Here is a 13,919-nt window from a genome sequence, read left to right on the forward strand (position 1 = left end):
AGTCCTGTTGTCAGAAAGGACCAAAAGAGTCCAACCAGAAGAGAGGAAGCTGCAGGTGTGTCTGCGGCCGCAGGTGGGCGGAGGTTTTTTTTGCCCCCAACGCTGCCTTCCAGGCACCTAACCCTGACCTTAATCCTAACCCTAACGCTGCCTGGAAGGAGCAGTTGGGGGCAAAAAAAACACCATCGAGCGTGGGGGGAGCTCCACAGAGGTGACAGGTGAAGTTGTGTACCCTAATTTATCACTGATTTGACACACAACCCCCAGCACCGTCACGTCACAACAGGTGTAATAATATGGGTCTGGCTAACATGCTAAATGCTCAAATGCTCATGATGGAACCTCCACCAGTGATGTATGAGTTCACTGAGGAACGTTTACCTTCAGTAAGGGGGTGTGAGGCCTTTCTGCTGTTCTCTGTCACCGTCCATTGTCACAGTGTTGTGACTGCGGAGCCTCATTCAGCTCAAAATGTTTGACAACTTTCAGGAGCGCAGTGGGACGGAGAGGCCGAGAGGAGGTCTGGAGCTGGGGCTAATACCTATGGACTGAGAATGGATGAGAAGTTGAGCCAAATGTGGAGGACTTTGTGGTGCCAGATTGACCTTCAGACTGGTGAGCACAATAAAGTAACGTATTGTTACTGTCACTGTACGGATGTAAACATTGGCAACCGCTGTGTTTCCTTGGCATATAGGCTGTATGTGTGTTTGTGTGCTGCAGTTGCTGTGGAGTCTATTATACAGCTCTTGCATCTGCTTTGCTGATGTTTTATTCTGCTGTTGGTTCAATAACAAGTGTCATGTTTAATTTATGTGGATTAATAACGCTTGTTACACACGCTGTGGTGTCTAGTATAGCTTTTTTTATTTTCTTCATCGTTTTTATGCACAGGCTGCAAATGTCTGCCTATAGAGACAGAGTTTGATTATTGTAATGCAGTAACATTTACTCAGAGTATATTTTAACTGACCTACTTTTTACTTTTATCATAGCATATTTATAAGTGCTTTTACCTTTGACTTGAGTATGATATTCTAGTACTCTTTACGTTCCTGATCATGGCTGATCAGAATTTGCTCAAATGTGGTTTGAAAGCGACGTGCAGCATTTTCATCCAACACGGACGCAATAGTTAATTTTGTATTTGTTGTTCCTGTGCTTCTGTACCAAAAATCTGTCCCATTTTCTACAGATCTACTCCTAAGGGAGTTACTGTTATTGCTCCTCCGCTCATGCAGCCATTGCCTATTTCAGCACACATATGCTGTACATCAGAACTGCAAGGCAGACTCTCCAGGCTGCCCATATATGTTTGGTAGCAGTGGAAGCTGCACAAACGGCAATGTACAAAACTGGGACAGTGTTTGCCTAAAGGAGAGTGAAGTGGTCTTGTGAAGGAAGGTCAGTGGTTCAAGTTCCAAGACCCATGGGGAAGAATTGAACGACTAACAGTTTCTGCTTCTTGCTAAAGTGTATATTCAAGGTGCCCTTGAGGCAAACAAAAAAAGGCCTGAGCTCTTCAAGCTGCTGGACCTTCACAAATGTAGTACGTCCCTGTGAACCAAGGTTGTGTAGGGAAAGCAACACACAAGCTCAGCAAATCCTTCCCTTGACAAAGGCTAATATAATAATAGTTGGTCCTCAACCTTTTGCGGTACGTTTCAGCCGAACAGCAAAATCCAGAGACACATTTAGTTACTGTATCGATTGTTTTAAATGTCACACAAATCCTTGCATGCGAACACAAGAGGGTCAGTAAGCACTTTTAACTGCTGAACTTAGCTCACATTGGATTGAGTTGGTGGAAAAGGGTAGAATTTTAGGGCCTGGATCTTTTTATTTTTAATTTAAGTAAATACACTTGTTTAACAATCTGAATGCATACCTCCCTTGCAGTCGGCCAACAAGGAATTAATTATTTCATGTCATGTAGACAAGTAGACGGGTCTCTTAAGAACAGATCGGTGGAACATGATATACTGTATATGGAAAGTTGTCTCAGAGGCAAAACTTTAGAAGATAATTGCCCTCTACGGACATCCACATATCAAGAAATGACACAATTCATGCTCTGCTTACTCCTTCTTAGAGAAGCACAGATGGCCTAATATTGTGACTCATGATTATTATTTTATGCAATGAATATACAGTGATTGTGTCATGGATGTAACACTCAAACTACTTGTGACGACGAATTCTACTAATTATAGTCAGTCAGGAACCCAGAGTTCTCACCATGTTGTGTTTGGTGTTTGCCGGTTTGGCTTCCTATGCAAAATTTAACATTGTTTAAGCAGACATTTAGATGAGGTGTGTTATTCATAAGCATATATGCCAAGGGCAAATGCTTTTTGTGTATCTTATACAGCAGCAGTTATAGAGAGCAGCACTAATGGCTAGCTGTCTGCCCATACTATCTTCACCATATCTTCTGTATTACAGGTTGAATTACAGAAAACGCCTCCATTATTTGCAGATGTTGAGCTGTAAATTGTCTTTGTGTCCTTTTTATTGTTTGTTCAGTGGAGCGCTGGGTAAACTCTTTGCCCACTCGCATCACTGAACCGTGTGAACAACACACACACAAAGCTTCAGCTAATGCTAGGTGTTTAGCGACAAACCCCCACCGATGCCTGGCGTCTAAGAACGATCACTCCTGGAAAAATCAAGAAGACTGACCTGAATTTGGCTTTTTACCTTGGCAGAAAATGGGGGAGGCCAGACTCATGCAAACAGCAATGAGTGCAGTGTCTTCCTGAAGGCCACTAGTAACTAAACACAGACCAAAATGCCAGAGTCTAAACTTATTGGGTTTGAGACTGCTTGAATTTTCTCAAAATGTGATCTTTGTTTGTACATCCCCCAGAAAGAGAACCAGAAATAGCTCCTGGCATTTCACCCTGTGATGCTTTTTATGAGATCGTGTCTTGACATTCTCACATCCCTGTTTTGCCTCACTGGATAAAGAACCACACACTTTAATGTGAAAAGGAACAACATTTATTTTTGACCTTCTCATAGACTTATCTCACACGACAGTGATGCAAGCACTCATACTGTATCCTGTTTGCCATAAAAATGTCCACAGAGACAAAACGAATAACACCATGGTCATAAAGTTCAAATGGAAACATTAAATAAAGCACTACATATTCATATCAGATACAATGAAAACGTACAGTTCAATTAATTGCCAAGGAAACAGAACTAAAGAATAGATTATTTGTCGCCATACTTTTTTAGTGTACCAGGTTTCGAAAAAAAACCAACATTGAGAAATACAACCAAATCTTTGTATTTACACTGAGGAGTGCCTTTTTCACTGTTAAACATTACTACATAAAACAATATTAAATTATAGGAAATAGTATTGACAATATCCCCTGAGGGGATTTTGATGTAAGGGTTTTTTTAAATGGCAAGCCAATGAGTGAAAAGAGTTATGTGCACCCTACTGACATCATCAATGTGCAACAAGTCTGAGGACAGCCCACTGTGCATGGCTATCTCAATAAAGTGAAGGGTGGTGTAATTCAACCCTTTTGAACAACATGATGCATGTAGATTTGAAGAAATAAGACCTCAGTGTAAACATGACATGTGCAATTGAATATTTTGAAAATGGGAAGACACTCTGTTAAAAGCAAATGAATAGTTCTGGAGTATTGGCACACCAGCACAAACAAGTCTCACTGAACAGCCATATGTTGCTGTATAGAAAAGGGAGGGGAAATAAATCACACCCAAATGTGCATTTTACCACTTAGCAATAATAATAACCTGGGGCTACACCTGCAACACATCTCACAAATAATGTATCACATGACATCCTAACGGCAGGACAGGTCTGGCGGCCACAAAAAGCAAATGAACACAATTTAACACAAGTCAAACAACACTTTCCCAATATGAATGTATGTTAAGTGCACCCAAATGAATTATAGGCTACAAAAGCATGAATAAAGTATGAACAATGTGCAAAAACAAAGTCTACATTTAAGGAAATCCTGCATTTTAATATTGGCATAATTATATTTCCTCTCTTTCACTTTTAAAAATAACTAAGCATTTATTAACTTATGTAAAATGTATGTAGACATCTGAACAGACATCAATGGCTACTTTGGTTCTTTTTAATGAACAAGGGAAAGATAAGGGGAGGTATGCCATGAATTTACAAAATATACATCTGTTATTCGGCTCTATCCAGCAACCATGATTGATTAAAGTTGGGGTGTGTGTGTGTGTGTGTGTGTGTGTGTGTGTGTGTGTGTGTGTGTGTGTGTGTGTGTGTGTGTGTGTGTGTGTGTGTGTGTGTGTGTGTGTGTGTGTGTGTGTGTGTGTGTGTGTGTGTGTGTGTGTACTTGCATGTTTTTGTGTGTGTATGAAGTGTTAGTGTGTGTACTTTCAGGGAAGTGCTATATCTGATAAGGTGTTTTAAAAAAAAAAAAAAAAAAAAAAAATAGAAATTGATTTGTGGCTTGTTTCCTAGTTGCCATGGTACAAATGCACCCATCGTGGCCCACAGTGCCTTACAGAAGGAATCTGGCTCAACTCTATCCATTAGTCCTGCTATTCCAACACGGTCTCACGGCAGTTCGTCAAATGGTCACGTTATTTTGAATCTATTGATTCGTGTTCACAGGGACCTTTTTCTCATTCATTCATTCATTTATTTATTTATTTATTTATTTTTCTTTTTCATGGTGGCCAGCACGAAATGGTCTATATGGAGATTAATGGGGAAAGCAAACCTCACACCCACGGGGGAGGACGCCTCACACGCCGGTACACGGCCGCGGGGGACGCTCAACAATAACGAGACGGTTAACGGGGAAACAAAACGCCACACGCGGGACGCGATCCCCGGCCTCCAGGGTGAAAAGTCCTGAATTGTTTGACCCGTCCACCACCCCTACCAATCTCCTTACGTGAATTTTCAGCATTTCATACTACTCGCTACCATAGTCGTGCTGTGACCACGACACATGCTTCCCATTTAAATACATTAGTTTACATTTTCGTGCTGGCCACCACGGGAAAAAAAACCTGACCGAAACGTCCCCGTGAACACAAATCAATAGATGACGTAACGTGACCATTTCACGACAACTGCCGTGAGACTGGGTTGGCTATTCTTCTGGATTGACTCAAGCTTCCTGTCATCCATCTCGTAAAGGTTTTCACTAGGAGTCATGAAGATGGCATGAACCAGTGCCATAATTGGCTATAAGAAATCCTAGTCACCAACTGAGAATCACTTTTGAGAAGGTGGATGAGATGACACTCCAGGCATCTCTTTTTTTTTTTTTTTGTCGCATATTAAAGCTGCACTAGGTAATTTTGCACTAATGGTAACGTTTAATTTATTTGGATTGAGAAAGCGATGTAACTGGGTTACTTTTATTAAAAAAATGTTACCATTGGAAAGGATGGGGAAACTCTTTTTGTTCTCTATCCAAATAAGATTTTCACAAAGCTTACCCAGTGCAGCTTTAAGATAATTACGACCAGTTCATGCTGACGCGTTCTCGTCTGTCTGTAGCGTTCAGTTGTCGGGCTCCAGTCCCTCTAGATGGTCAGGGATGGGTAGACCGGTGAGAATCGTCAGACACTTATTCCACACGTTGAACACGGGACACACGGGCTGGGCGAAGGACACGTGGAATGTGTGCAGGTGCTGCGAGCCCACGGCGTCGTAGAAGGTCACGTAACCGGCGTCGTAGTCCAACAGGACTCCAACGCGTCGCAGGTGGGGCGAGGGCTCGATGGCCAGCTCTTTGCTGTTGTGGCGAACCACCCAGGAGTTGTTGCAGCGGCAGAGCACCCAGGAGGCCGAGTTCTTGCCGATCCACTCGTGCTTGGGGGCTGATTTGTAGGCAATGCCCACAGCGTACCTGAGTAGGAGTAGGAGGAGGAGGCGCAGGATCTTCTGTTATCCTTTTGAACCTTTACTCAAACGCACTCTTTCTGACTAGAAATGTGTGGGTCAATAAAACTCACCATGTGCTCCCTCCAATTAAAGCCTCCCAGTAGTGACGGCCACTGTCGATGTAGACGTTCCCCACCACGCCATAGCTGTTCTGGCTGCAGAAACGCTCCTGGCTGTGGCCTTTCTTGGACGTGGTTTCGTCCCGCTCCACTGTCAGGTTGTCGTGGGACACCTTGAGCTTCTTGTGGGCAGATTTCGGATCCAGCTTGAACGGCTGGCCTAATGGAGGAGGAGGAGGAGGAAATGAAAAGAAATTGGTTTCGAAAAGTATTAAGGTCTATAACTGGTAAGATACTTTACAGAACATTCATGTTCAGTTAATTGATTCTTATATTTGCCGAAGGCCAAAAAAATAATTTGAAGCACCGCAAGTAAAAGTAATAAAAATCAATACGCGTTTTTATGTGCTTGAATATGAATTCAGTAAAGGTCAATCCAATATGGAGTGTTTGTTTTCAGTTGTCTTGTGCTTACTGTTGGTCTTCAGAGTCCCGGGTTCACTGCTCCTGCTTCCCGCTTGGTTAATGGCCTTGACAACAAAAATATACTTGGTGCCGCTCTGCAGACCGTGCACCGTGTAGTGGTTCTGCTTGATGTTGGGTACAATCATCCAGCTCTCCAATGAGTTACACAGACCTGGGAGGAGAGTGATAAGGATAGAGAGAGAGAGAGAGAGAGAGAGAGAGAGAGAGAGGCACAGATGAGAGGTAGGGGTGACAGTGTGCAATTCAATTAGAAATGATATTCAAGTTTTCTGTTTTTATTTATTTAAATTACAACTTTCAGCTGCAGACACCGTCAGAAAAACACCCGTACAGAAGAAATACTGTGTGTGTGTGTGTGTGTGTGTGTCAGTGTGTCAGTGGGAACAGGTGTGAAAAGACACAAGAGGAAACTATTCACACCTTGTGTGTGTCCGGAGGAATCTACCCAGGAAGGTACCACACTGCCGCCTTTTGTTGGCCACCCAGAAGTGAAATAATCTTTCATAATGCACGTCCTCAGTTCTCCTTTTTAATGTTACATTGTCACATAAAGGCGTGTTCACCACTAAAGACATCCAAAATTGACAAAAGGATGAAAAGAATGCTTTTTGTTTGCAGAAGCATTTTCTCCATCTTATCTGTATGTTTTATGGCAATGCTTTTATAAGCCTATAAGGAATAACATGAATATATCCACCTGAACACTTTAAACATGCATGCATCCTTTTTGTGTGTAGTTGCACAATTTGAATCCTGTGCGAGAAAGGTCCACTCTACAAATAACGATAAAACCACTTTATAAAGAGGCAATTACTTTATGCTAATGCATTAAATATAAAAGCCCTAAATAGTATGAAAATGTAATAAAAATCTTAAGAATTGTAACTTATTAAATTATGTAGGAAACTACTAAATATGCATTTATTTTAAGCCTAACACAAACCAAAATGCTTAGAGCATCAAGCTGTGTAAGTAAAGTGTATTGTTAAAACGATATCATTAAAGTAACTATTATTATTCATACACTAAGTTAAGTTGTAAAGTAAATACATTTAATCAAACACATTGACAGACTAACTCTCTTTGTTTGTCCTATCATCTTAAGACACATTTCCCACAGGGAATCTAATTTAGAGGGTTGTACTGAACAATTATGCATAGGAGTTAAGCATGTTGTTGTGGTGTGTGTGTGTGTGTTTTGTTTTTTGTAAAATGATCAAAATAAGGCTTTTACTTCTTGCATTGTGATTCATCTGACGTACTCAGCAGGGAGTCTTGGTAAACAGAAGTGGACAGGGATGTGAAAGCAAGAGGGAAATTAATGTCGCATTAGCTTAATGGCTGTCAGTTCTAAACATGCTTTAAACTGTCAAGTAATAAGGAGGTAATGACAAAAGGTGTAACCTCAGGAATATGGGAAAGAAGAAAGAAGGAATCTTTCTCTGCATACTCCGTCAGTGCTACTTAAACGTATTACATGCACAGACGTAAGAACTCTGTACTTCCACTGAAGTCTTTTACTGAGAGCTCTACACCCAACGTGAGTTCTCTGTTGCACTATTGTCAAATCACATTCTCCTTTCATCTGTCACAAGCTACAGTCACTTGATGTGTGACAACATCTGAGGGTTATTGTAGCATAAAAGCTAGAGGCTTCCCTTCCACCGCTATGTCATCTTTTTTTCGAAAAGTACTTCGGCTCCCGACTACCTTAGAGGACCTAGTGGCCACCAGTAGAGCAGCATGATTTGTTTTTTATTGATTCTGTCAACTTTTCAATAGGGCTGCTATATTTATTTATTTTTTATTTTTTTTCATGGTTGGTTGAAATCTGCTGTTTCGGAGCCTTCTCTGGTAACCTCAATTTTATTATCACTTCATGTTTCCCATTTTCCATCTGGGATGGGGTTGTTATTGTCTCGACTGCCATATCCATCCAGTCTGTCATTTTCAGTCTGCAGGAAACTTGCAGTAGTGCTTAGTAGTGGCAGTGTACATGGTTTTATGTTGATCGTAGAAATATGCTGATTTTGGAGTTATTTCTCATTACTACTTGTCAATTTTTTTTTATTTTTCTCCAAATCGCCAAACTGAAATATGAATAGGGACTAAATGAAAATGATGCATAATGCAAAAACTCCAAACTACATGAATGTCCACGCATACTTACTGGCAATGTTAGACTGTCCAGTGAAGATAGCATACTGTAGCTCATAGGAAACCACTGTGAACTCATCATCAGACGTCCAGTGGACCGAGATGGTGTCGTAGGAAGCGGTGCACAACTCTTCCCTTATGGATGGGGCACTCGGAGCTGCAGAGGGTTAAAAAAAAAAAAAAAAGGAATGTCATCCAACAAGATTGAATACTGATAATTCCAAGTGAATATAGTTGCAATTGCATTTCAAAAACAAAAGTTGTTATAGCAAACTGTAGCCCCAATTAACCTTGTACGTGTTCATTTTGGTTTAATTCATATTGGCTTAATTACGCACAGGATTGAAGATGTGCTTTCCACTAGAGTGGTGGGTTGAGCATTAAAAGCAATGCGAAAGAGAAATGATAAAATATTCAAATCAGCTCACGTTAACGCAGCAGAGTGAGTAAATATCACAATCCTTTTTAGCAGTAACAAATGTGAGTTGTTATATAACCAGAGACGCCAGATTAGCTTTCTTACACTCATGTCTTTATCATCTTATAGTTCTGTAGTGAAATAAATCAAACCTAATTATTTCTTTTTTTTTCATGAAGCCTTTAGTAGAAAGATAATTGACTGAGGTAAGAAACAAAGATACAAAGGCACAGCTTAAAGGGAAATTTCACTGCTTGAAAGCTGAATATATCTTTAAATTGGGTCACTTATGTAGTAGAAAAGTGAAAAAAAAATTGAAATTGGGGCCTTCTAGGCCAAGATAAGACAGAAAATGTGTTTTTGGCTCATATGGATGAAAGACACCAAATCCCAGAATGCACTTGCTTTGCCGCTGTATGAGGCCACTCCCAAGCCACGCCTGTCCTTTACAGACAGACAGTGAGACGATCAACTCAACAAGTGTTTTATTGTCATTTCAACCATATACACGAAAAAACGTTTCACCGTGGCTCAAGTGGTGTTACACATTTAAAACATGCTTTTTTTGGCCACATCTGATACATTATCCGCACTTCTTTCAGCGGATTGATTGATAGCTCCAGAGTGAACAGAACTGTGTCCATGGCAACGCTCTGCTATGCATGGCAACGGTGTGTTATCCTTGGCAGCGGTCTGTTGTCAAGAAATAACAGACCACATTCTACATTAGAATTCAACCAAGCCATGTAATAAAAGAAGGCTAACACATAGCTACTAGCATTAGCTCTTGGTGGGCTGTGGTATAAACATCGAGTATAAACACAGCCTACATTTGCGTGGGATGTAGCTAGAATTGTCGGCATTTTACAGTCACAAACTCCACCAGCAGTTAGCAGTTAGTTGGATACAAATCACCCCATTTCTGCAACAGGCAGTCCGGGGTAACACAGCCCACCTCCACTAGTAGTCTTACCCGGTGACAGCAGGCTGGATTGTCCACAGCAATATTTCCACAACAACAAAAACACAGCACAGCAGTCTCTGAACTTGCGTTGGGAGTTTCGTTGAAGTTGGATGTAGTCCAGTTTGTTTAATGAGCGGACACTTGCAAGCACGATTGGTGAACAGATGGCCGGCTAGCGTTAGCTTTCCACTGGCACACTCGTTCAACGCTCCCCACTGATGAGGTCACTTTACCGGCCACAGGAATCGAGCACCACCGCTGGTCTCCGTGCAGGCAAAGTTTGCGTAGTGTGTCGAGTATTGCGTCCGTAATAAAGTGTCCTGCATGTTCTCCGATGTGTTCCAATGTATCCCGGTGGTACACGTGTGTGGTAGTTTGAATGCACATAATTGTTGTTCTAAAATTTCCAAGACTGTATGGCTGCAGCCTGGAGCGTCCCATATCATGCCGTCCCGTCTACTTTTCAAAATAAAAGCTCGAGTCCCAAAATTTCCGTCGGGATGAACAGTTTCTGCTCCTGCTGAGAAGCTAAGCGAGGTTTGAAGATGGCTGACACTCGTTTTTTCCTCGGCAATCTCTGGAAAAAGCCGACAGTCCAACCCCCTTTGGGCTATGCGGAAGTGGCTCCTAATACAGAATACAGGCTGTAGTCTTTTGCCTCTGGGCAAAAAAGCCTCAGATGACGCAAAAATCGTCATTTTGCGTCATCTGAGGTTTTTTTCCAGACCCTCAATACAGAGATCTCCTCTCTCAGGGGGACATGAGGGAGGGAAGCATGGTCATTCAAAAATACTACCGGGGTTCTACTGATACAAAGCTTAATGCTAATTGGTGAAGTTTCCCTTTAAATTGATTGCAAAGCCACTTGATATATCTCTCTGTCTCTGTCACTCTCTCCCTCTCCTGCTCCTTCTGCCATGAGTGGCTGCACATAGTGGAGTGATTCAGACTGATTCACTTAGTGAAAAGGCCCTCCAGCAAAGCCCTCATGCATTGCAGAGAAATAAAAGGAGCCAGCCATTTTCACAGACTTTCAAATCCACTACCAATGATGCCTTGTTTTCGTCCCCAGCGAGCTCATAATTCATGCGGTGACATTTTGACGGGTCCTTCCAAATGGGACATCGGAAATTAATGTTGAAAATTTAATTTTGGAGTTAATAGGCTGGGGCCTGCTCCTTCAAACACGGAAGACAGCAGAGACTTCAAAAGAATTAAAGAAAAATAACAAAAGCAGATTTTAAAGCTGGAATAGAATTGTGATTAAAGGCAATGTTTGGTTTCATGTGTGTCAGTGAGGAACGGTATTAAAGGGCTAGACTGGTTTTTGATTTTTAACCTCGAACAAAGTAAATGTCAAGCGTTTTATACGGTGCACATGAATGGAAATGCCCACTGATTTTTGACTTTGAATTTAAAACAAGGGTTTGAAATCAATCATTAATCAATAATAAAGGGAAAAACTTAGACTTTTACCAGTAAGGTAATCCAGATTCTCCAGCAACTTCTTCTCTCGGGTGAAGTCCAGGGCAACAGTGTCGAAGGTGTCTGATAGGTGTATCTCAGGGATCAGCACTTGAGTTGATGCAGTTGCCATGGAAACCCTAGATCATTCCCAATCAAAAGTGGACAGGTTTTCATACTTCCTATCTGCAAAGTGTTTACAGTAGAACTGAGGAACAGGTATCATGATATGCTATTCCAAGATGTATAAACAATGTATTTTAGCATGCTTATCTGATGACGTAATATACAACAGTTAACTGTTGCTAAATTAAAAATACTGGCTCTGAATGAAATCGGCTCCCTAATTAGTGACACTGCAGATGAGATTCTGATTGAAACACTACTTCTGTCCAAAGGACTAATTGATAACAATTGCTTTTTATATCACTCACTCCTGAGGATGCACATATTGGACACCGGTTCTCAATTACAATTAGTCAGAAAGCTTGAGCAGGGAGTGGAATGAGATTAAGCTAAATTAAAGATAGATTTCCCTCTCTACTTGTCTTTTGTTGTTAGGGATATTTTTTTAAGCACACAAAGTTCTAAAATAGTTTTTTTTCAACAGCTATGTGTGCACTCGTTGCCCTTTCCCTAAAGCTAGACTTTGGTTTGCTAAGCTGTGTGGCCAGTGTGTGGGCAATCTTTCGCACGACTATAAAGTCAGTGCATTACAATCAGTGGTGTGAAATTGTGGAATGGTCTGCACACTGAACTAAAGCAATGTCCAGCCATAATCCAGTTGAAAAAAAGGTACAAAGCAATATGATTTCATAGATAGATATAGGCAGGCTATATATCCTAAGATAATTGTGAATAAGATATATAAATGTGATGATGATGATGATGATGATGATGATAATAATAATGGTAGTTATTATTTACTGAGTTATGGAAAAGGGTTAGGATTACATAAGTGTATACTCCTCCTTTTCAGGCATGTCTTTTTTTTTTTTTGTGTGATGTTTTGTTTGGCTTATTTTTTTTATGTCTGAAAAAAGGTCTTCATTCAATCTGACCTCTCGTTGATGCATTTGGCAGTCTGCAGGAAGCGAGCGTGATCGGTTTCCTTCAGTGTCTGATCAGCCTGCGTGATGAGGGCGGAGGACCTCTCGATGCACTGCTTGCAGTTGGAGATCTGTTGGGCAAGCTTTCGAATCCTTTGTGCCTGGAAAGGACGGCAAATGCAAAGAAGTCTGAGAACAAAGAATCAAAACCAAGAATGCATGAAAATGCCCTCAACCAGGTTAAGATGCGATGATGAGAACATGAAATATGGGGTTGTATTGGTCCGAGGAGATGGATGTTAAGAATTTGAAGTCACTTATACGCAACAAGGTCCGATCCAGGGTTGGCACATACACATAGTCCTGTTTTCCTAATGGTATGAACATCAGAGACGGTGAATAGCAAAGGCCACGGACGTGTCCATCCTGCTTAGCTTAAGTTTCAGGGACAGGAAGCTGATATGTGTAGGCATCCCTACTTGTAACGTTTCTTCTTCTATGAGGGTCTACTGTAGATAAGAAGCCCTGGTTCTCTTGTAACTGTGATGATAAATGAACCAGACATTTCAAGGTTAACTCTTCTCTCTACGTTGTAGAGCAAATCAAAGTATCAATGGGTGTGATTGTGCAACGAAGCTTTGTGAGAATGGATTTCTATTGAAACAGAAAACCGAATTACATGAGTTAAGCTTCTCTCATGTCCCTGCTAATATTGTCTAGGACTTTCAGTGTTTCTTATGCACGCAAATCTGGTAATTTATTTTCCCCCGTTTGCCCCTCGGTTTTATTCCTCTCCCTACAGTATGAGCGGAGATGTTAAGAGACAGATTGAGGTCAGTGGCTGGATTGAGGTCAAAAGATATTTCATCAGCGGCTTGGCTCGTAAAGAACCCAAAACACTGCAACTCTCAATGGATTTGGATGGGGATTAAGAAATCCTCGTCATGTTAAAAAAATAAGGATGACTAACAACAGAAACTTGGTCTCAAAAGAGCCTTTTCAGTTGTTATTGATCATGTTCAAGCACTCTACCAAAAAGCATTTGTAGAAATCTGTTGGCCTAAAAATACATACCTCTATCATCTGTCTTTACAGATGCAATCCTAAGATAAAAGCGTACATTACACGGTGAAAAAAGATCCCCAGTGGGTTCCAAGTCTCATTAGATACAGCTTTAAAAAATCATCCGGGTTTAGAGTACATGTGCACCCTCCCATATGCTCTGGGATCTACTTTTGGCCAGTTGGAGTGTTTTTCCCGTCTGTTCGGAATGTGTTGAAGGGTTTGCATTTTAGGCAGCTGAACAGTTTGCCTCCTGACCATGATATAAGGTCAAGTGGCTGTAACCAAGTATTGCATTTGACACATAAATGGGTGTTTTCACTGA

At 41.2% G+C, this 13,919-nt stretch overlaps 1 protein-coding gene and 1 long non-coding RNA gene across 2 annotated transcripts in view; one reads left to right on the forward strand and one right to left on the reverse strand.

Annotated features, from left to right (window-relative positions):
* The first annotated feature begins 261 nt into the window (after positions 1 to 261).
* LOC114550886 (uncharacterized) overlaps positions 262 to 13,919 on the forward strand; it is a 161,319-nt gene continuing 147,661 nt past the window's right edge. Inside the window, exon 1 of the long non-coding RNA XR_003691776.1 lies at positions 262 to 615. This is a non-coding gene — a long non-coding RNA (uncharacterized LOC114550886). The remainder of the gene's footprint in view (positions 616 to 13,919) is intronic.
* LOC114550884 (E3 ubiquitin-protein ligase Midline-1) overlaps positions 5,147 to 13,919 on the reverse strand; it is a 38,327-nt gene continuing 29,554 nt past the window's right edge. Inside the window, exons 5-10 of the mRNA XM_028571844.1 lie at positions 12,545 to 12,693; positions 11,496 to 11,623; positions 8,651 to 8,794; positions 6,470 to 6,631; positions 6,007 to 6,214; positions 5,147 to 5,900 (exon numbers count right to left, since the gene is read on the reverse strand). Of these exons, the coding sequence (XP_028427645.1) occupies positions 5,552 to 5,900; positions 6,007 to 6,214; positions 6,470 to 6,631; positions 8,651 to 8,794; positions 11,496 to 11,623; positions 12,545 to 12,693 (1,140 nt within the window). The 3' untranslated portion in view covers positions 5,147 to 5,551. The remainder of the gene's footprint in view (positions 5,901 to 6,006; positions 6,215 to 6,469; positions 6,632 to 8,650; positions 8,795 to 11,495; positions 11,624 to 12,544; positions 12,694 to 13,919) is intronic.

This window comes from Perca flavescens, chromosome 24 (assembly GCF_004354835.1).
Source record: "Perca flavescens isolate YP-PL-M2 chromosome 24, PFLA_1.0, whole genome shotgun sequence".
Classification (NCBI taxonomy): Eukaryota; Metazoa; Chordata; class Actinopteri; order Perciformes; family Percidae; genus Perca; species Perca flavescens.